The sequence below is a fragment of the Equus asinus genome, chromosome 3 (assembly GCF_041296235.1).
Source record: "Equus asinus isolate D_3611 breed Donkey chromosome 3, EquAss-T2T_v2, whole genome shotgun sequence".
NCBI lineage: Eukaryota > Metazoa > Chordata > Mammalia > Perissodactyla > Equidae > Equus > Equus asinus.
The window spans coordinates 161,260,808-161,282,195 of NC_091792.1; the positions used below are offsets into that span (position 1 = coordinate 161,260,808).

The 21,388-nt window shown below is 61.0% G+C and overlaps 1 protein-coding gene across 3 annotated transcripts in view; it reads right to left on the minus strand.

Moving 5' to 3' along the window:
* UVSSA (UV stimulated scaffold protein A) overlaps nt 1–19,648 on the minus strand; it is a 31,974-nt gene extending 12,326 nt beyond the window's left edge. The window contains exons 1-8 of one of the 3 annotated variants that reach the window (XM_070506377.1): nt 19,605–19,648; nt 17,858–17,957; nt 15,702–16,032; nt 14,798–14,918; nt 13,557–13,904; nt 12,413–12,525; nt 12,163–12,291; nt 2,548–2,659 (exon numbers count right to left, since the gene is read on the minus strand). In XM_070506377.1, the coding sequence (XP_070362478.1) occupies nt 2,548–2,659; nt 12,163–12,291; nt 12,413–12,525; nt 13,557–13,904; nt 14,798–14,918; nt 15,702–16,032; nt 17,858–17,955 (1,252 nt within the window). In that variant the 5' untranslated portion in view covers nt 17,956–17,957; nt 19,605–19,648. Of the gene's footprint in view, nt 1–2,547; nt 2,660–12,162; nt 12,292–12,412; nt 12,526–13,556; nt 13,905–14,797; nt 14,919–15,701; nt 16,033–17,857; nt 17,958–18,738; nt 18,869–19,438 lie in introns of those variants that run through there. The other 2 variants (XM_014840254.3, XM_044768005.2) reach the window with 2 other exon arrangements.
* Nucleotides 19,649–21,388: the final 1,740 nt, after the last annotated feature.

Sequence of the window (21,388 nt, forward strand, 5' to 3'; positions counted from 1 at the left end):
ACTACTCCCACGGTTGCTTTTGGAAAGAATCATAAAAATGCCCAAACCCCCTTTTTGTTTAAATTGACGGAGGGGCACCCATTTGCCTGCAGTGCCACGGCAGCCGCGGGCGGGAGAGCGAGTCATCGATCGCGGAAACGGGGCGGCCGGAGCTCCCGTGAAGGTGGGCTGCGCGCCTGACATTATTGATTCCACCCTGCGCAGCTGGCCTTGTAATTAAAATGTAAATTTGAGAAAGAGATTATGTCCTGACAGAAGTGCCAGGATTAAGGGGAAGATAAAAGCTCCTCAGTGAAAATTCAGAGAAAGAAACGAGGAGCGAGCGCCGGCTCCCGCGCGGTGTGGATTTAGAGGGAATCCACTGCGAACCCGACACGTTCCACGGCAACGACGGAGACGGGAGATGAACTGGCCTCGTCAACTGGCTCACGCGCCATCCGCGCGCGCGCACACCTCCAGAGCTCGCTCTGTGCGAGGCGGGATGAGGCCGGGCCGCCCCGCTGGGGGTGAAGCCTGACCCTGGAGCAGAGGCCCGGCCTGGAGACCAGTCCGCCTCCCTCCCTCCCCATCTTCCGCTCTCACCCGGCGCCGGGACCCTCCTCTGCACCCAGCGGCCCTCGGCCAGGCTGGCTGGGCAGTGGCGGAGGCCTCGGTCCTGCGCTGCCATGATCTCTGCCACCCACCTTTGCGACTGGACTCTGTCTAGAGAAGACAAACCAACAGCACCTGGCCCAGACCCCCGCCAGCTGTCACCACGTCTAGGGTAGGAGGTCAAGAGCCGTCCAGAGGGAAGTGGAGGACGAGCAGCAGGACAGCTCCCGAGCCCGAGGCGCCTCCACAAGCCAGGCCCACCAGGGCACCGTGTGCGTGGGGGATGCAGGCCTTGCTGGGAGGGGCCTGGCCAGGCAGTGGGGCAGCTCTGCCCCCTCCCTGCTGGCGCCCGCTGCCCAGGTGGTAAAGTGCAGGAGGCGTGGACTGAGTTCTCAGGGACAGTGGCTGAGGTCACCCTGCTTATTATCACCGACTACCAAGCACAAGCCAGCGGCCAGAGCGAACCTCACTAGCAGGATGTGCAAAGTGCCTGCGGCGAGCCAACGAACCGAGGGTCAGAGCCGGCTCCCATACCCCAGAGGAGGGGCCCAGGGCCTCAGGGCCATGCAGCTGGGCCTCTGCTGGGCGCCAGGTGGGGCAGAGGAGGAGGGGCACACGCAGGTGGAGGGGCCTGGGCAGACAAGACTGCCCGGCACAGAGATGAGGAGCTCAGGCAGAGGCCCCAGCCGGGCTCCTGGGCAGTGGAAACTTGGAGAAGTGGCTGGGGCCAACTAGGCTATCCCTGCAGGCCTCAAGCACCTCCTGGGTGCCCCGTGGGCACGTGGGGTGACAGTGTAGTCCAGGGGTGGGGGAAAACCACTTCCAGTGCGATGGCAACTGGAAGAACAGAGCCCAGAGGGCGTAGGGAGGGGGGACGGGCAGAGAGGACAGGCAGGCCAAGGAGGAAGGCCAGCGAAGCCGAGTGGGGGTGGAGAGCCTGCTCATGGGCTGTCCCCGCTGTCCGTGGCCCCTGGAGGGCAGGACGTGGGCACCCAGATGGCAGGCATGGAGCAAACAGGGGCCATGCAGACAGAGAGTCGTGAGGGATCGTACTAATTCACCCCAATGGCACTTGGGTTGTCTAACCATCTAAATTCTTTTAACAAATTTACATTTCATCTTTCAGACTCTGACTTAAATCGGCTTGTCCACTCGCCACAAAGGCACGGGTCGTGTTTTTATTTGCTTCCTCCGGACGTGGGGTGACGCCCCGTGTGTCCGAGGTGGATCATGGAGGGGCCCTAACATGGGCACACACTCCTTCCTAGAGGGCCACAATCCTGGGTGCAGAACATGGCTTTTAGAGGCTTTTTGGAAAAGAAAATTCTAGATGGGAAAGACCAATCACAGACGGGTTTGCACAACGCGGCTCTCTGTCACGGCATAAACAGCCTCCAACCGACACCGAGCCTGTGACTCTACAAACGGTGAGGAGGAACACTGCCTTGCTCGTGACACCCCAAGAAATGGTGACTGAGGGGTGGGGGAGCCGGAGAACGTGGAGCAGCGGCCTCCTGCCATCGGCTCCCTCCCACCCCAAACCACACGCCCCCCCAACGCCCTCCCGCGTGCAGGAGCAGAGCTCGCTCACTGTCTGCCCCGGGGGGCCCGAGACTGTGCATCGAGTCAGGGGCCCTCCGAGGCCTCTGCTCTGTGTGGGTGTCCTGGCTGCGCCCACGGGGACTGGGGTAGGGCCTGCCCGGCTGGGGGACAGCAGGAGCCTGGGCCTCCTACCCAGGCCATCAGAGGAGAATTGCACGATTTTCAGTGAAAGCAGCTCGGCAGGGTCACTGGGCAGGGACGCAGCAAACTGCAGGACCACGTGGCTTGGGCTAGGGGCACCCGCCTTGGCCAGCTCGTGCACTGAGTGGGCCCTAGACCCAGACGTGAGGTCATGCCTGAAGGGGCAGAGTCCTGAGTGGGACCCCTCCAGGTGCCCCGCCCCTCGCCACTCACCATACTCGGGCCGCAGGTGGTCAGGGATGCAGGCCTCGTACCCCTCCTTCTCTGGGACCTCCACAAAGTCCTCGTCGTCCTCGTCCTCATCCTCGTCCCCCGGGGCTGCCGTCTATGGAAACACCCCAAGACTCGGGTATGAAAACAGCAGGCAGAGCACGAGATGCCTCGTCCCACTTCCGTGGAGCCCCCTCTCTGGGTTGGGGTCCGGTCCTCAGCCATGCGGATGCATTGAAGATCGTCTGCAAGTCCAGGCCTGTCCTGAAAGCTGCACCAGCCCGTGGCCCTCCGCCAGCGGCCGGTTGGGGTCCAGTTCAACCCACAACAGGGACACCTGCCAGTGGCGAGGCCCTGTGAAGTGCACACATGGGCATCACCCTGCCACCTCACGGGGCACACGCGTGTCCAAAGCCCCGAGGAGCGGGACACGAGCCGCCTCTGGGCACAGCGTGGCCACATCCAGCTTACACCGGGCCAGCTCCCCATTTGGGCCTCCGGTTGTGCCGGTGCAAGTACAGCACTTCTGGAATATTCTGTCTTTAACAATCACTTGTGAAAAAGCCACTGAAGAGTTTTCTTTGGACGAGGCCACCTCCTTGGCCAGGTCAGTGTGGTGAGGTCGCCCATGCTGTGCTGGAGGGAGCCCGGAGCCACCAGAAGAGCCAAGGCCGTAAAGCAGGAGGGGCTGCTGCCCTGGTGACCAACAGCCATGCTCCCGCCCACACGCTAGGGCCACACGCAGCAGGGGTTGGCACCGCGGCTGGCCCGGCCCTGCGGGCCTGCTGCAGAAACCCCCCCAGGGCCAGCTCAGCTTCCCCCCACCCCAGGCCCCGCCTAACATTCTCAATGACCCCACCCGCCCCCAGGACAGGGCGTGGGGGAGCGGCCCCCCCCCCCACCGGGGGACCTGTCCTCCCTCAGAGGGTCGGAGCAGGAAGGCGCCCAGAAGCCCAGCCCCACTGCCAATCCCACTGGGAACACGGGGGGAGAGGGGGCGCGACCCAGCCAAACGATGGCGCCGTCTCTCCCCTCCAGCCTCTCGGGCCAGGAGGGGGCAGCTGCCCCCAGAGTAGCAACACCTGCCACAGCCAATTCCAACCCCCCTGGAGGGAACATCCAGAAGGGAGAACCCCGTGAGACAAACACCAACCCAGGGGACCCTTCCAGGCAGTGAGAGGCAGACTTTGAGAAGCCGAACCGCCTGACACGGCCCGACAGCAGCACCTCAGGGCATAATCGCGGCCTGGATGGAGGGGGACTGGGCCGCCAGCGCTCCGTGACCCACCGCAGGAGTCCCGTGCCTGCCCTACGCCAAACCCACAGCCCCCCCAGCTGCCAGTCACGTGTGGAGCCTGCAGCACCCCAGGCCGGGCATCGCCCGCATTTGGCCATACCTGCGGGCCCGGGAGCCGCCTGGAGGCATAATCAGATGCAAATGCACTTGTTTAGGTACAACCCACGGCCGTGCATCTGGGAGCGCGGGAGACATTCATCACGGGAAACGGTAATTTTTGTTATCAGTCTAACACTGATCAAAAGGGAAGCCTGTCTCCACCGCTGACCTGTGAGACGCTCCAATTATACTCTTTGGTGATGACAGGGGCACTTAACTCCCGAGCCGAGCAAATGACGACCATCAATCACGTTTGAATAACAATGAGCCACGGACCTGAAAATTATTTTTGTATAGAATCTACCCAGGAATTTATGAAAGGTGGCGAGCAGCCCAAGGTTTAGGGCATTACGGTTCCCGCTGGTGCAGCGCGCTTCAAACACTAAACAGAATTTATGTGTTAATTTTCTAAAAGGTAGATGTGGACCGGGTGCTACAACGCGTAACACACAGTGCCAGGGTTAAATATGGGGCCATTTTCATAAAATATTATGCTTATTGCGCACACCCTTGAGTCTCACTGGGGACTTTTATTAAATTTTCATTTCCTAAAAAATATTTAGCTGCTTAGCTAACTATTAGGAATTATACCTTCTTCCGCCCCAACTAAAATTGTTTATTCCTGTGATTAAATATGGAAGCCTGGGCTCCTCTTTGCCCCTAAATTAGCACTGATAAGGCCGTGTGGGGCTGCCCGTGTCTCTAGGAGGACACGTGTCCTGTATCAACGCCCTGGGACCCCGTCTGGGCCCACAGAGCTGCGCGTGAGGTCCCCACAGCCAGTCTTCCAGGCGGAACTTTGCTGGAATGACCTGGGGCTCTCTCTGCAAGAGCCACGCAGCATGCACCTCCACACCTGCGCGTCAGAGCTTTAGCGGCTGGGGTCCCCACGCAAACTGCACAACGTAGGACTAGGGACTCTAAACAACATCCTCAAGTTCAGCTCACGTGAGGGAGCCTCGGCCGTCTGAAATCCCCGGAGCGCGTAGGGCCCCCGGATGTCTGACTCCAGGCGCACGGCCATCAGGGAAGACAGTGACGCTGACGTCACAGCACAGTCACGGCTGCGTGACACCTGTGTGACCTGCTCAAGGGCCACGCACCAAATGCCTGTTCAAAGAACAGCAACAGCTCCAGCCAGGCCGCACAGCCCTCTCCAAGACTTCGGAAAAGCTGCATGGCTCGGGGGGAACCGAGGCCCACAGGAAAGCATCCATCTGAGCTCATCGAGGGGCCAGTCCAGCGGTTCGAGGCAGTGGTGGTGGCCACCTCCTCTCAAAGCCAAAGGCCACGGATTGGGAAGAAGCCAGCACTGACGGGGAGTGGGAGGGCCAGAGCAGGGGCGTGTGGACAGGCAAGGATCCTGTGAAGGAGGGCTCTGAGGAGGCAGGTGGTCCTCAAACTCTGGTCGGACTCGTGAACTGTTCTTAAGAGCAGTTTGCTGGGTCTCCCAATCACAACGCAACAACACACCACACAACACACTTGAGAAACCAGACCCGGCCCCAGTCTAGGGGACTCAGGTCAGCCAGGCTGCCTGCTCCAGGGTGTGCGTTCACCATCCCTATCTGGTGACGTCCTCGGGCGGCCAGCCAGAGCCCTGAGGCCAATCGGACGCCTCCTGCGCTTTGTGGAGGCCACGGGCGAGTGCCAGGCGCACTGGAGGAGAGCCTCCCAGACGTGCAGCCGTGGGGAGGTGCGGGCTGCCGCGGCTTTCTACGAACTGACTCTCACCCACAGTTAAAAGGATTTAGAAAAATGAGCCTCGGCGATCATAATTAAACAAGCAATAAAATGGCTAAAATATACAACGCAATCAGTTTACAGAAGTAGGGCAGCGAGGTTACTAATTATTCGAGAAGGAACGAGAAGAGCGGCCTGGCGCAGGAGCGCTCTGCCCGCCAGCCGCGTGCCCGAGATACAGCTGGGCTGTTAAATAAATTTTGTCCAATCTAATTAACTGGGGCACAATCTCAATTACTTTTCACCCAAGAAATCACTTTTGTTCAGTTTTTATGTGTCTGTTTCCCTTTTTAAAAAAAAAAAATGATGTAAGGCCTCGTCAGACAAGTGAGCTCCAAACTGCATTTGTCTTTCAGCGGCTGATGGCCATGCATTTAAAACCCCATTCTATCTTATAAACTAAAAATTAAACGTGCTCAGCTGTGATGGTCGTCATTGCGTCTGCTATTTATATGCTAATACCCTCCCTGGAAGGCCCTGCAAATTGCCCAGCCAGGCCAATATCTCATGTGCATCTCTGGCTGTGGGACGCACCTCAGAGGGCAGAGGGCCGGTGCTCGGCTGACCACGCGAGCAGGCGGGAGCAGGGGCCCGCACACAGCACCACCCACCCCGTGACGCCTGCCTGGACGCAGACACAGCCGCCAAGCACGTCTGCAGCTGAGTGAGAATCTGAGAGTGATGCTGAAGCGAAACACCATGTTCAGAACGACTTCCCTTTCTCATCTCCTCTAAATGGGCAGCAGGAGGCAGCATCTCAAAAGGCGTCGCCATGGAAGCTGCACGAGCGCAGCGTCCAGCCTGCTGGGCGTGTGAGAGGTGGCTGCCTCCGTGGGTCAAGAGATGCCTGGAGGTCCATTTCCAGGGTGAGGCTGGGGCCAAAAGCGTTGCTGAGTCTGCTGCAGCCAGACAGACACGTAAGGGTACATTTGTCAACATCATAGGACAGTGGCCTGAGTCTATGCTGTGGCCCTGAGGGACAGCCCTCGCCTCCTGGGGGGCCAAACTGGGGCTTGCCGCAGGATTCAGTGTGAGACGCGGCCTCAGTAGAGGCTTGGACCCAGTGCCACAGGACAGGGAGTGGCCAGTGTGAGTAGGTGCACAGGGAGCAGGCCACATTCTCACCCAGGCCACCTGTACTTCACACCTGGGCCACCTGCACTTCACACCTGGGGCACACGCACATCTCACCCGGGCCACCTGCACTTCACACCTGGGCCACCCGCACGTCTCACCCGGGCCACCTGCACTTCACACCTGGGCCACCCGCACGTCTCACCCAGGCCACCTGCACTTCACACCTGGGCCACCGCACATCTCACCGGGCCACCTGTACTTCACCTCTGGGGCACCTGCACGTCTCACTTGGGCTACATGCACACCTCACCTGGGCCCCCGGCACTTCACATAAACTGACGTCACGTGCAATGGAGTGTGCAATCGCTTCCTGGTTACAGGGGCCTCCAGCTCCAGCTCAGGCGGCTCTCACTGCGTGACCCACAGAGAAAGCTAACTTGGGATGTGGGAGATACTTGCTCCTCTAGGGCCCAATTAACACCCGCTTTCCTCCCTCAGCCCAACCTGCTCAGGGGAGAGCACAGGTGGCCAGAATACCAGCCCCGGTCACAGGGGAGGGGTGGTGCTCACTGTGTGACACTGTGGACGGCATGTTTGGCAGTTCAACCTTGGGAGGAGGCCAAGGCCCACACAACTTTGCCCAGTCTTCTCTTCTGTAAATTGGAGTAATAATATAATCTACCTTCTAAGGCTGTTTTTGGAATCAAAGGGACAATTCTACCTGAAGGTGTTCAGAAGAGAGCAGGGCTGTTCGGCGAAGGGAGATGGGAAGCAAGTGGACGTGCAGTAGGGCGGCAGAGCCTGGGCTGAGGCCGTGCTGCAGGGCTGGCGGAGAGAGAGGGATAGCCCTGAGCAGCAGGGCTCCGGCCGCTGAGCCTCAGACGCCCTCCCAGTCCTCAGAGAACGGAGTGTGTGTGCAGACCCCTCCCCCAGCTCCAGCGCCGGCGCGGGCCTGGCCTTCAGCGTGATGGAAGGAGCGCGTCACCAGGAAGGTTGTTTACCGGCCCTGCCGTGCGCAAGGTCCCGACGCGGCTGATTTAGTTTTCCTGCTCCCTGGGGTGCCTGACGCGCCCAACATTTCATTCCCTGGGTTTCCTGCTCTGTCCTTTTCACCTACAGGAAGACAGCACTCACGGCTCCAACAGCACCGAGGGCCCGTCCCCACGACAGCAGAGAGCAGACCCCCAGCCTCACTGCCCTGGGCAGGAGGTGCTCTCCTCCAAAGACCAGTGTGGCGGGACCGGCTGGCCCAGAGGCAGCAGGCAGCCGGCCGGCAAGGAGGACCTCACGTAGCATGGAATGGACCAATTTCATGGTCCGCCTTTGGCGTGAGTGAGGATGTGTCGCTGTCAAGATCACATGGCTGCCACGTCAGACTGGAGATTGGTGAGTGGGTATTTTAGCCATTTAAACATATAACCCAATAATTTAAAAAAAACAACCCATGCTGCTGATACTTTAAATGGACTGATGCTTAAAATTATTTTTTTTCTGACTTACTCATTGGTGGGTAATTAATATTTTGTTAACTACAAAATACAAAGTCATTGGTGATCTGAGCTACACAAATGACAGGCAATTTAGAAATTTTCAAAGAATTTTTATCACTTTAACGAATGTAGCAGCGCAGAGTGTCACACCTCTCCTGCAACATCAAGGCTCGAAACTAATCCAACCAACGAGGCCCTGTGATCTACTTAAGATCCACCGCGGTCGGTGTCCACACGGCACCGACACAGACACGCACCACAAAACAAACTGCTAAACACAGTTAAACTGCTTAAATGTTTGTAAACGACAGAACATCGATTTCAAAAGGGAAACAATATGCAGAAACCAATGGCAACAGACAGACAAAATGGGAAATCTGGGGGAAAAAAGGCGCAGGCCGTGTTCCCGGGTCGGCTGTGGGGCAGCAGGTCCACAACGCGGGTCCCCCCAGCCTCTGAGGACAGGCTCCCGGCTGCTGTCCAGCGTCCAGGCTGCTGCCGTGCAGCTTCAGCCCCGAGCATCATGTTTGCTTCGGCCTCTTACGAGTTTCTCATAAGTCCTAACACATTTCACTCACGCGCCATTCCCTGCTCAGCCCGCTGTCTGCCAGCTACGAGGCCAGGCCCGCGTAGGTGGGAAACACCGAGGAAAGTGACTTAAACACAGGACGTTTCACTGGAAAACGCTCGAAGAACCTGCTCTTAATTCCTAATTCCCTGGAGCTCGCGGGCGGCCGCCTGCCCTGGGCGGGAGCAGATGTGCAGATACAGCCGCGTCTATTCCGGGAAGCAGCGCGCACCTGAGCGGGCGCCGCCACTGCGCCGGGCGAGCCCCAATCGCTTCATCTCCAGGCGCCACAGCCGCCAGCAGAACGAGCACAGTCTCCGAGGATTTCGGAGCAGTGCCTTTACAATCGGTCTGTGGAGAAGCGTCCGCAGCCTCCGCCAGGCTGACAGGGGCTGCGCGCGGCTCCCTCCCCCTGGAGCCTCTTCCACCTGCAGCTGCACTGACAGGGCCCAGCAGCACGCCCCCCCCCCCACCCCAAGGCCATCGGCCTCCTGGTGCGAGTCTGCTGGCTGGAGGGGGGCTGCAAGGGGTCCTGCACACGGTGGCACAGGGCCCTGGCTGGCTGCCCACCTCCACAGTGCCCCCTTCACCCTGACGGGAGCATTCAGACCTGGGTCCTCAGGTGAGCCTCACCCACCTTCAGAATGGACAGTGGTGTCTCCTCTAGAGGACGTCCCGCCCCCCAAGCCCACTCCCACCTCAGGCAGCCCAGAGCCACCCCACTTGACACCCAGGCCCGGACACTCGATGCCACCCACAGGGAGGTGCGAGGGCCCCGGGGCCACGGTGGAGACACCGCTGACCCTGGGCACAGCACCTAGTCCCACAGCTGTGTGGGGGCAGCGCTGAGGGCTGCACTAGTGAGGGTCTGAGTCACATGTGAGCTCAGAGGCAGGTGAGGTGCTGACAAGGGCGCACAGGCAGGCAGCCCCCAGCCCCTGGCCTGGCATACTGCCTTGTGGCCCCTGCCAGGCGCTGACTGGGCCCTGTACATGGCCCCCAGAGGAGGGCTCCTCCCGCATGGGAGGCCTGAGCCCCTGCAGTCTCCATGAGTGCTCAGGGTGTCCACCTGCAAGAGGACTCATCCCGGGGGCCAGCCGCCCACTGACACCCAGCGGGGCTGAGGGTGAGCCAGCCACAAAGGAGTGCCTCGTGCCCCCCAGGCTCTGGGGTGCCCAGACGCAGCTTCCGGGACATGCTGACGCTCAAGCCCCAGCTCCCAGCCCTGGAGTCGGAGCCCCACTCAGCCCGTCAGGAGACCTGCCCTTGTCTGGCAGGAGCCCTAGAGGAGACTGTGGAGTTGTGAGATGAGAGCGGGGCAGTGGCAGGCCATCCAGAAGGTTCTGCTGCCAGCTTGGGGCTCGGAGTCTTGCCAGCCCTAGCAGTGCTGCTGGTCCCCAAGGGACGGTGTGGGCTGGCCCTGGGCCTGGCGGGACAACATCATGCTGCCCAGCAACCCCTTGTGGCTTCTGGGCTCTCCCCCCAGGATGCCCACTGCACAGAAAAGGAGGGAGCCGGCCTGGGTGTGTCAGCCCCACTCCTCCAGACACAGCCACGGAGAGGTAGCCTTTGTGCAAAACAGGCCAGTCCTCAGGCCACTGAGAAGGGGGTGCACAGGGAAGGCACCCCAAACCCTACACCCTCCCTGCTCTCAGGCCCAGCCCTCTGCTGACGCCATGGCCCCGAGTCTGCTAAGGGTTAAAAACACACTCCTCCCGAAGTTCTAGGACACGCTGACCGGGTCAACCTCTTCCTCCCCTGACCAGAAACTGGTCTTTTTTACAGCAAAAAAAGCTTCTTGGTTAAAATTCACAAAAGCAATTTACCTCTAGTTAAGTTACATGCCCAGTGAAGCTCCATGAGGAGCTGATGACCACCCACGTCTGCAGGCGCCCACTGGCTGGTCACCCCCGCGCCCGGCTGCTTACACCTGCACCCAGCTACTTGCCCCTGTGCCATCCACCAGGTTTGCTGCAAGTTTCCTGGGACTCTCTGGCTTTGTGTGAGAAGGGCAGGAGCGCCCTCTGCCGGTCCCTGGGGGCCGCACACCCCACAAAGTTGAGGGCAGATGGTGAGTTGGCACCCAAGACTCCTGGGAAACCCTGCTGCTCAGAAACCCACCCAGTTCTCGCAGGCCCCACAGCAGCCGGTGGCGGGGCGCTGCGATGGGGCAGCCAGCAGCCCCCTGGGGGAAAGGACACTGGGTGTCAAGACCTAGGGTGTTGGCCACTCTCAGTTCTAGGTCTGAGCGGCTTTGAACTTGATCTTTTCCTCAGCAAGGAATGGCGTCCTTCCCACCCAGAACTTCCTTCAGAAACAAGGAGTTTCTGGCGCTGCCCCCAGAACCACGCCCCGCCCTACTCCAGGTCGCAGGGGGTGTGAACCTGGTGAATGGGCTGGGGGCTGTGGCCCAGGTTCGGTCAGGGCGAGGAGGGGGCCTGGGGTGGCAGACAAGGGCTGCCATGCTGAGTGGGACAGCTCTGGCTCCTCTGCTCCTGATGGCTCGGCTGCTCCCTCCCTGCTGGCACTCCCTACGACACTGACACCAGGAGGACCCAGCTCTCAGGTCCCTTTCAGGCGTTAAGGTCCGGGCCAGCGGGCGGGGCCCTGCCCTGCCCCCTCTGCAGCAGCCGGCCCGGATGCCACCGTCTCTGAGGCTCGGGGGTCACTGATCGGGTGCCTGGTATCCTGGGAGCGGGTGGGTTTCACCCTCACCCCATCACCAAGGGTCCCCATTCAGGCCACGCACCACCCTCAGCCTGCTCCTGCTCCACGCGCCTTGCTTGGGATGCGGCTCTCAGAGGACCAGCTCCTCTCTTGCACACCCCAAGGTCCTTGCGAGGCCTGTGGGCTCCACATGCCCAGCAAACGGTCGCCTTGGCCATCCTCCCCAAAGTGGGCACCAGCCCCCACGTTCACCCCGAATGGTTGCCGGAACTCTGCCGTGGGGCCTGCCCGGGATGGTGGCAGTGCCACCTCCCTGGGCTGGGGGCACAGCCTCTGCGTAAGCCCGGAGGGGACGTCCTGACTGTCCCAAAGGCCCCCTGCACCGCGTGCTTGGCTACAATGCCGGGGATGGAATCTCACTCTCCAACTAGAACCTTCTACCCACTCCCCTGGCTCGCTCACCACGCTCTCCTGCCCCGGACCCCATCCTAGTCCCTCCGTTTATAGGGAAATGCCTGGACTGTGGCCTCTGGTCCTCGAGTCCAGGGCTTCCATTTCTGAAAGTCAGTTCTGAGTGAAAAAGGAACCGGAATGTTCTGGAGCCCCAGCAACTCCTGCTTGCTTAGAGGATCAGAGAGAGATCCCCTCACTGCCCCCCGCCTGCAGGTGGCACTCACCTCCCTCCTGTGTGCCCCCTCGGGCTCGATGTCCAGCTCCTGGGATCTCCTCAGGGCAGTTTCCAATTCCGCCTTCAGGTCAATGGCGCCCTCCAAGTGTCCGCCGTGGACGCCTGCGCGGGTGAACAGCTGCCAACGAGGGGGCACGTCACACAGGCAGGCGGGCGCCCTCCCCTTAACCCCTGGGGCACCCTCTGAACGCCTGTGGCACCCTGCTTGCCCAGCACTCCCACACAGGGAGTGCCCTCACCTGGACCCAGGAGCACACGGCGGGCAGGAACTTGTTCCGAATTAGCTTGAGCGCGTCCCGGGCCGAGTGGATGACGGCGCAGTTGTCCTCGTCCTCCCGCACCCGCAGGCTGTCTGCAACGAGGGGCGCAGGGTCACCAGGGCGACTGAGGGCCCAGGGCGGTCACACAGCACCACGGACAGGACCACTCACACTTCTGCCCATCCCCACGCTGGCCAGGCATCACCTGGACCCAAACCTAACACCCGAGAAGGAGATTTGCTGCTTTATGATTCTGGTCAAGACCACTATGGCCTGACCCCAAGGCCTCCCTCCAGCAGCCTGAGAGCCCCATGGCATTCGCAGGGCCAAACAGATCCAGCCTGTCCATCGAGACTGCAGCAGCCCCGAGACCCTACCCACTCTGCTCTCAGGACGGAGGCCCTACCCGCCCCTCGGCCGCAGGTCCTCCCTTGGAGCCCTGCCACCTGGCCGTTCCCTCGCCTCACCCCAGCCCCCGCCCAGCCATCCACTCCAGGTCAGACAGCAGTCAGTTCCTCGGGGCTCACAGGGCTCAAGGTGGGGGGGGCAGCCAAGTCCTCTCAGAGTGAAGGAGCCTAGACACCCCCCACCCACCGTACCTAAAGGCCCCACTGCTCCCCACACCCACACAGGGAGCCGGTGCCATGAGGCCCCCCAGGCCGAGGCAGCCCAGCCACACAGAGAAACCACAGTCTTTACCCCTCCTCCACCCCGCGCCTAGAACGCTGGGGCCACATGGGGCTCTGTGTGTCACCACCCGTCACCACAAACACGGGACAGGCCATTTCTCATTCACGTTTCCTCCCAGGCAAGAGCGGGTGATGCCTGACTCCTGGCAGCCGCCCTCTGACCCCGCAGGCCTGTGCGCGAGCAGCACGCCCGCAGCCTCCCAGGGCTCCCTGTCACTCAGAGCACCAAGCCCACCCAGCCGCCACAGGACCCACGGCCTCCAGGCACCCCTCACCCCAGCCTTGGGGGTCCCTGCCCTGCTCACAGCCCAAGAAGTCTGAGCTCTCGGCAGTGTTCCTGTGGCCCGTGGCTAAGGAAGCCGGCACAGGGGCAGCCTGGGCCGAGCAGTGAGGGAGAGCCCCGACCAGCCTGTGGGAGCCGGGGAGCCAGGTACCTGAGGAGAGCTCCACGTCCAGCGTGTACTTGTGGGAGCCCAGCCCGTGGCGCCGCACAAACCCTTCCTGGTCGCTGTCCTCATCCTCGTCCTCGTCCTCTGAGGGCGGCCCCTCCCTGCCGGTGGCTCCTGGGTGGCGCGCACAGGTGGGCAAGGTCTTGCTGCAGCAGGGCTGCTCCTCGTCCTCGTGGTTGGGGGCGGCAGCCTGGTGGGGTCTGCCCTCCGCAGACACATTGGAGGCAGCAGCGGGCACGGCAGCCCCCGGGCTCGGGGCCAGGTCAAAAGGCAACAGCAGCCTGAAGCAGCTCTCCACCTCCGTGAGGCAGCGCCGGATCTCCTCGGACATTTCTGCAAAGACCAGGACGCTGCCTGTCAGGTCCCATCAGCAGAACGGCACCGGCTGCCCAGCAGGCCCGCTGTAGGGCGAGGGTCATGTGCCAGCAGGCGGCGGCCACCCGCACCCTCAGGCTTCTTCGTCCCCTCCACACAGGCCGGAGCCCTGGTGTGCACAGCGGGGCGAGGCCCCCCTCCAGGGCATCCTGGGTAATGCCCAGGTCTGGACTCGCCCTGTGGCAGTGGCTCATTGGCACGTCTGTGAATATCAAATAGGACAAGCCGACACGGGCAGAACTTCCGGAAGGGAGTAGCCAGCCGAGAGCCATCAGGACACAGGCCACTTCCCAGGCGCTTAGTCTGAGCACACCCCCACCGGCCCGCTCTGGCTGCCCACCTGGGATCTCCCTGGGGCCAGACCAGCTCCCTCCTGGGGGCACAGCGGCAGCTTTGCGGCCTTTTCTGAGGCTGGGTTTCCCAGAAGGGCCTTCAGCCGGGGCCGCCTCCTGCATCCCTCACACCCCGGCTTCCTCTCACCAGAAGGCCGCCAGGAAGCAAATGGTGGGGTCTTTGGAAGAGGCCCTGAGATGAACGGGTGGGGACGCTCATCTCCCGCTCCCTGAGCAGCCTTAGGGGAAGTGGTTGTCCCCAGCATGACCACCAGGGGGCGAGGGAGAGGCGTGGACGGCCTGCAGGGGCCCCTCCCAGCCCCAGGGTCAGAGCATCTTGCGGCAGGGCTGGGTCTGTGGCCAAGCGCCTCCCCCAGGCCCCAACGTGAAGGTCTCTGCCCAGCTTGTTTGCCTGTCGGTCCTCCCCCCGCCCCGGGGCAGACATGTGGCAGGAGGATGGACGGGCTGGACGCAGCCCTGGGAGCACTGCCTGGGAGGGAGGGGTGGGCGGGGACTCACCCTCCATCTGCTTCGCGGCCCGCTCAGACCTTTCCCTGTAGATTTTATCCAAACGCTTCTGCTTCTCCTCTTCTCGCTTTCTCTCTGCCAGAGTCCGAGCATTCACATCTTGAAAATCCACCTGAGAAATCGAGACAAAGATTGGACCTGACCTAAAGAAAACCAAAGTGAAAAGTGGGCCTGAGGCCGCAGCAGCACACGGCCAGGGCCTCTGTGGGGCTCTTAAGATCGCAGCATTTTAAAACGCAAGGAAATACACTTAACTATGATGTTTCGTCCCTGGAAAGAAGACAGCCAGCAGCATTTCCTAACAAATGACATAAAAAGACTCCAGCTGTGAGCACACGCAGGTGGGAAAGCAGCCTGCTCGCCCGATCAGCATGGAAGGCAGGCTGCTGGCCAGACCCAGGGCCTGAAAACACCACCGGAGAATGGACCTCAGACATGTGGCCAGAGAGGCAGCACCCACAGGCCACGAGCGAGCTGAGACTGGGCAGCCACACTGGGCAAGGCCTGGACCAGTGAGAGAGGGGGCAGCAGCCAGTCCTGGTGGGTTTCATCCACCCAGCACCAGCCAGAGCCACAGGGACCCAGGCGGGAACTCGCAGTGCACAGCAAGACGGGTCCCAGAGAGTGCTCGCTGTCACAGGAGAGGCTGCGTCTGAGAAGCTGCCTCTCACTTTTCCTCTTTTCGCCCCTGACCCTTCGGAAACCAGGTCCACAGGCTCAGCTCCACGCACACGAGGGGATGGGCTTACGCTCTTCCTCCCAAAGCTGCCCCACCCTCTTAGGAGTCCTGACCCCCACCTGCTGGTTGCTCTCAGGCCTGCTCCCCACAACCCGCCCAGCAGCTAGGGGCCGGGTGAGTCTCTTCCCCATGACAGCACAGCGCGAGGCTGCCCACCTGCTTGTTGTGTCTCAGGAAGTGGTAGCCCAAGGCAAGCTTCTTGTAGGCCGAGCCGTACTTCTCGTTCCACGCCTGGACGGCCCGGGTGGTGGCCTGCCTCAGCCTCTGGGCCACCTCCCTGGGGGGCGGCAGGGGATGCTCGTGGTCGGTGCCCAGGGTGAGCTCCAGGAACTCCTGGAAGTCGGAGATGACCAGCACCCGGAACTGGTGGGACCTGGCGAAAAGCTCGTCCACAATCTGGAAGGCGGAGAGACGGATCTCGGCGTGTTCCTGGCTCAGCTGGGCCTTCAGCAGATGGTAGGCGTGGCCAAGCTGTTCATCTGAAGACCTAGGGACCGAGCCGTCCTCACCAAGCGCCCGGCGCTTGAGGACAAACTAGCTAAAAGCACAGGCGGCAGGGACGTGCGCCCTGAGTCCTCTCCCTTCTTCAGAGCAGGGTGGACAAGCTACCGCCCGCGTGCCAAATCAGCCCTGCCTGTTTCTGCGTGGCCCACGAGGCAAGAACGCCTTTTACATTTTTATTTTACATTTTTAAATGGTTGAAACAAATCAAAAGGAAAATACTTCGTGACATGTGCAGATTCAGATGAGGTTCAGTGTCAGTGCCCACAAGGTTCCACTGGACACAACCGCCTGCAGCCTAAAGTTCTCACCAGCCAACCATCACAGAGAGTCACAGAGAAAGCTGTGGAGATGAAGAAAGAAACCCCCAACAGGGTGCATGGGGAAGGCCTGCAGGGGGGCTCCCGCCCATCACACGTGGTCAGTTATACCAAACAGAAGGAGGAGGCTTCTCTGCTGAAGAAAGACTGCCCCCCCATAGCTCAGCCAATGGGAAAAGCCACAGCTCAGCCAATGAGAGATGCCGAAGCTCAGCCAATGAGAAATGCTGCAGCCTAACCAACGAGAAACACCTCAGCTCAGCCAATGGGAAACGCCACAGCGCAGCCAATGGGAAACGCCACAGCTCAGCCAATGGGAAACGCCACAGCTCAGCCAATGAGAAATGCTGCAGCCTACCCAACGAGAAACACCTCAGCTCAGTCAATGAGAAGCCGCTGCCGCCCTGAACTGTTACTTTCCCCCAATGGACCTTCCTTTAGAACAACCACCTCCCTCCCCCATTTCTCTATAAAAGCAGCTCCTTTGTTCTCTGGATTTGTCTATGGCTCGCCAGAGTGTGCACGTCATGAGCCGCGATTCTTTTCGCTCTTCTCAAATAAATTTGGCTTTTCAAGTCGACAAAGTCAGCTGTGCCTGCACAAAGGCTCATAGGAGACGTCAGCCCAAGTGGAGACCACATGGCCCAGCCTCCCCTGCAGGTGCGGCCAGGTGACAGGAGAGGGAAGGGTCTGTGGCCTCCTGGGAGCTGCCCTGGGAAGGAGCTGGCCCATGCCCTCATGCTGCTTCTCTTCCTGCCCCCCCACCACCTGCCCTGTAAGCCACTGCTTTTATTGAGTTTTCTGGGGCATACAGTGAAACCTACTCTGAGGTGAAATTTTTTTATCAAAATGTAAATACTTCATCACTTAATCACTTAAATTCTCCTGTCTTGCAAATACAGGACAAGGATCATCAGTAAAAGTTGGCTTTTGTTCTGTGTCTGAAAAGTTCTCAGTAGATCCCAGCTGACACCATCCACAGAGGGAGAGACGAGAGCCGTGGATGCTCTAAAGGCAGACAGATCCCGTTGAGGAGCAACCTGCCATCTGTGACCTCTAACCTTCCTGCCATCACACATTGCAACAGTAAAGAAAAAGACGCACAACTAACCTATGAGTCACATGTGTGCACTCATTAATGACGAGCTCTATCACACACACGCACACAGGAAAGTGAACACAGACACTGCTCACAGTCCTCATGCATTCTCCCCACATGCACACCCCCACCCTGGGGCCACTGCCCCCGACCATGACCATCTGCCAGCATGGGCACTGCAGGGTCCTGGGGAAAAAAACGTCCAGGGCATGCTGTTCCTTTGCTGGTTCTTTCCCAGCAGTGAGAGGCGATTGTGGGGGCAGGCAGGGGAGGGCTGAGATATAGGCAGGTAACGGAAGGCCTGACCCCAGGGGAAGCCCATCAATTTCCCAGGGTGTCACGGATTTGCTGGGCCAGGCAGTCACCATGAAATGCCGAACCTTAAGACATACTTGCAAATTTTTTTCAGTTCCTTCATTTTCTCAGGATTCAGTTGGGGTTCTCCGGAAGTTGTGAGCTCTTCTACCAACTCTGAAAGTTTTTGATCCATATCTGGAAATATGTAACAGAGACACTAAATGGCTATCTAATCCTTCACAGTTCTTGCTTTTATTAACAAACATTTACCGAGCTCTGCTGTATGCCAGGCACTGGGGGGGCTGCAAAGCTGGGGTCCTCATGCCCTGGCCTCTGAGGTGACCTCCTGGATGTTCAAATGTAACTTTCAAGGTGATATTCCAGGTGAGCCCAGCAAGGCGCTCCTGGTGGTGACTAGGGAGAACACAGCCACAGACCAGGAACCCTGGAGACCTACAATCACACAGGGCCCCAGGTGCTGCAGGATGGCTGCGCTTGGCTACACATGTGTGTTAAATGAAGAAATATAATTGTCTAAATTATACTTAAATTAACTTTTCCCAAACGTGACTGTAGCACTTTCTCATTTGCCAACACTCTTCATTCACGACCCACAAGGCAGCCTCTGGAGACCACAGAGTGAGTTGCTGCCAACTTTTGTAACAAGAGACCCGATTTGCACCTGGGGAGCCACCTGGAGGCCAGGTGCAGAGCTAGCAGAGGCAAGTGGACCCAAGGCGCCAGCGCTGAGTGCACTGGAGAAACGCAAGAAGGAAAGGGCTGGGGTCGGGGTAGGCCGGACAAATCTGTTGCTCAGCAGGACTGAGCCTAGGGGCAGCCTGGATGCCTGGCTGGCTGGAAGGCTTTATTTGACGGAAGGAGGGACCCAGATGGGCAGCTGCACAGGGCCTCTCAGGAGCACTGGCAAATAGTAACGTTTAATCGCTGACACCAGATCAATACACACTCAACAGACCCTGGGGGCTGGGGCCGAGCGCCTGCACCGCCGAGCAACCCCAATGCCTGTAGACCTCCTCCAGGTGGACTTGGTCTGCTCCCTAAGCTGGGGGCTTCCCGGGGAGGAGAGACATCCTGAGAAGAGGGAAGATATAGCCCAGGGAGGAGCGGGAGGAGGAGGAGGGGGCATTGGCCCTGGGAGGAAGAGAGGGAGGAAGAGGGAGAGAGGAAAGGGGAGGAGGGGGAGGAGGAGGAAGAGAAGGAGGGAGTGTTGGTTCTGGGAGGAGGCGGGTAGGGGGAAGAGGGAGGAGGGAGGAAGGAGGAGAAGAGGAGGGGAAGGAGGAGGGAAGGTAGAGAAGGAGGGGGGAGGGGAGGAGGGAAGGAGGAGGCAGGGGAGGAGGGAGAGGAGGAGGGGGTATGGGGAGGACAGAGGGGAGGAGGGGTAGGGGGAAGAGGGAGGGGAGGAGGAGAGGGAATGAGGAGGCAGGGGAGGAGGGGGAAGGGGGAGAGGAGGAGGAGAGGGAAGGAGGAGGCAGGGGAGGAGGGAGAGGGGAAAGAGGTGGCGGGGGCTTCGGCCCGGGGAGGCAGAAGGGGGGGCAGGGGCGGCCCGGGAAGGGGCCCGCCCTCCGACCCCGCCCCGCCAAACCCGGCCGCAACCCCCGGCCCCGGGAGGAACTAGACGCGACCCCACCCGGCAGCGCAGAAACCTCAGCACCTACCGCGGGACCAGGCCGGTCGCCTCGCCCCGCCCCTTCCGGCGGCGGGCCCGCCCTCGTCACGTGCCCCATATCTCTACAGTCATTGGTTCGCCCTGGTCTGGGCGGTGCAGGAACGAAGGTCAGCGCGTTGACCACCGCACCTACCGCGAGACGCGGCCGCTCTCACCTTAGCCTCGCCCCTTCCTGCGGGGGATCCGCCCACTTCCGGTCACGTGTCCCCGAGTTCGGCAGTCTATGGCTCGTTTTCACCGTGGAGGCGTGGGGTCGGGGCCGAGGTCTGCGCGGTGACGCAAGCGCGCTCCCGGCGGAGGCGGAGCGCCCAGGGAAGGCGACGCGCGAGAAAAAGGAGGCGGGAGGGCGCGGCAAGTCCTTAAAGGGGCCGCGGGCGCGGGCGCCGGGGCTGGGCTTGTCCCCCGGGTGCGAGCTCGGGGTTCTCCCCGCGGCCGCCAGGAGGCCTGCGGTCCCCGGGCGGTGCCCCTGGGACGGCCGGGGTGGAGCGGGTGCGCGTTTCTCCCGGGAGCGCCGGAGCCCGCGTCCCCCGCTCGCCCCCTACGCTGCCAGGAGAGGCGGAGGGCTCCCGGGCCGCGATGGGGTCAGGACCCCTGGGGCCGGGATGGGGGTCGCGCTGGGCTCCTCCTGGTCAGGCGTGGGGTTGGGGTCCCCAAGGGCCCTGAGGCGGAGGTGTGGGCCTAGGATGAGGCTTCAGGGAGTGAAAGAGGGCGGCTTTAGGGGTCCGGAGAAGAGGGTCCGGCTGGGAGGGTCGGCGGGCTGCGCGTGCGGGGCGCTGGGCAGGGAGGGGCGGAGTGAGCAGGTCCCCGCAGGCGCCTCCAGCCCCTTCTTCCTACCCCGTCACCAGACTCCCCTGCCCCTGCCCCGCCCCTTCCTCGAGGGTTTGCGCCCACGCTGTCATCAGAGGCGTCGCCCGCTGGCCACACTTCCTAGGGTCAAGTGTCAGCCTGGGGAGCATCTCTGTGTGGGTGGACCGCCTCCCCGGACCCACTGGCCGGGCCCCTCCCTGGCTTCGTCTTTCCCCAGGACGCCCCTCGCCGCCTGCATCTGGGTGGAGGCCTTGGGGTGGCCTCCGCGGGGCCGTGGGCTGGTGGAAACAGTGGGCTCACGTCCTGGGAGGCTGGGGAACTGGACATCCTGTTTGTTGTTTGCTCCTCCTGCAGCCCAGGAACGCTAGGGCAGCCAGATGACACCCCCAGGCCCAGACCCATGGTCCAGCCACCCTTGACATGTGCCCCCAGGTTTTCCCCAGGCATCCCAACCCTATTCGGCCACCACCTGCCCTCTAGGGCTCCCAGCCAGCTGCCCAGAGGAGGACTCTGGGAGTTGCTCCCAGCACCCACTCACAGCCAGGCCACGGTGAGATGCTTACCTCCTCCTCTGCCTGGAGGTGCTGTCCCCTCACCGCCCATGTCCACTGCACCTGCCCCCTCATGGCCCAAGGGGCCTTCTCAAAGGGCAGGGCTGGTGGCCTCACCCCCAGCTTGGAGTCTGCACTCTGCTCTCCCATTTTGCTGTGTGCTCTAGCCTCCGGGCCTTTGCACACGCTTTGACCCCAGCCCAGCACTGTGCCCTCATACTACAGGTGGTGCTGTCACCAGCCTCAACAGGACCCCTCCGCCATCAGCTTTGTCTCTGCCCTTCCCGCAGGGAGGCCCCTGGTGCCTGGGGGTCTTCAGTGCCCAGCACAGCACCACCACAAACAGGTGCTCAGGAAGCAGATTGGGTGTTTTCTAGGACCTGGGGAGGTGGCAGAATGGGATGAAAGCACTAAAGACACAGGCCCCAGGACATTCATGGACACAGCAGCGCTGTTCTTAATGGCAGAAGGCGGAAACAGCCTGAATGTCCATCCACAGGTGACGGATGAACAAACCATCCTCCAGCCTTAAAAAGGCGTGAAGCGCTGACGTGTGTGACACAGACACACCTTAAGACACG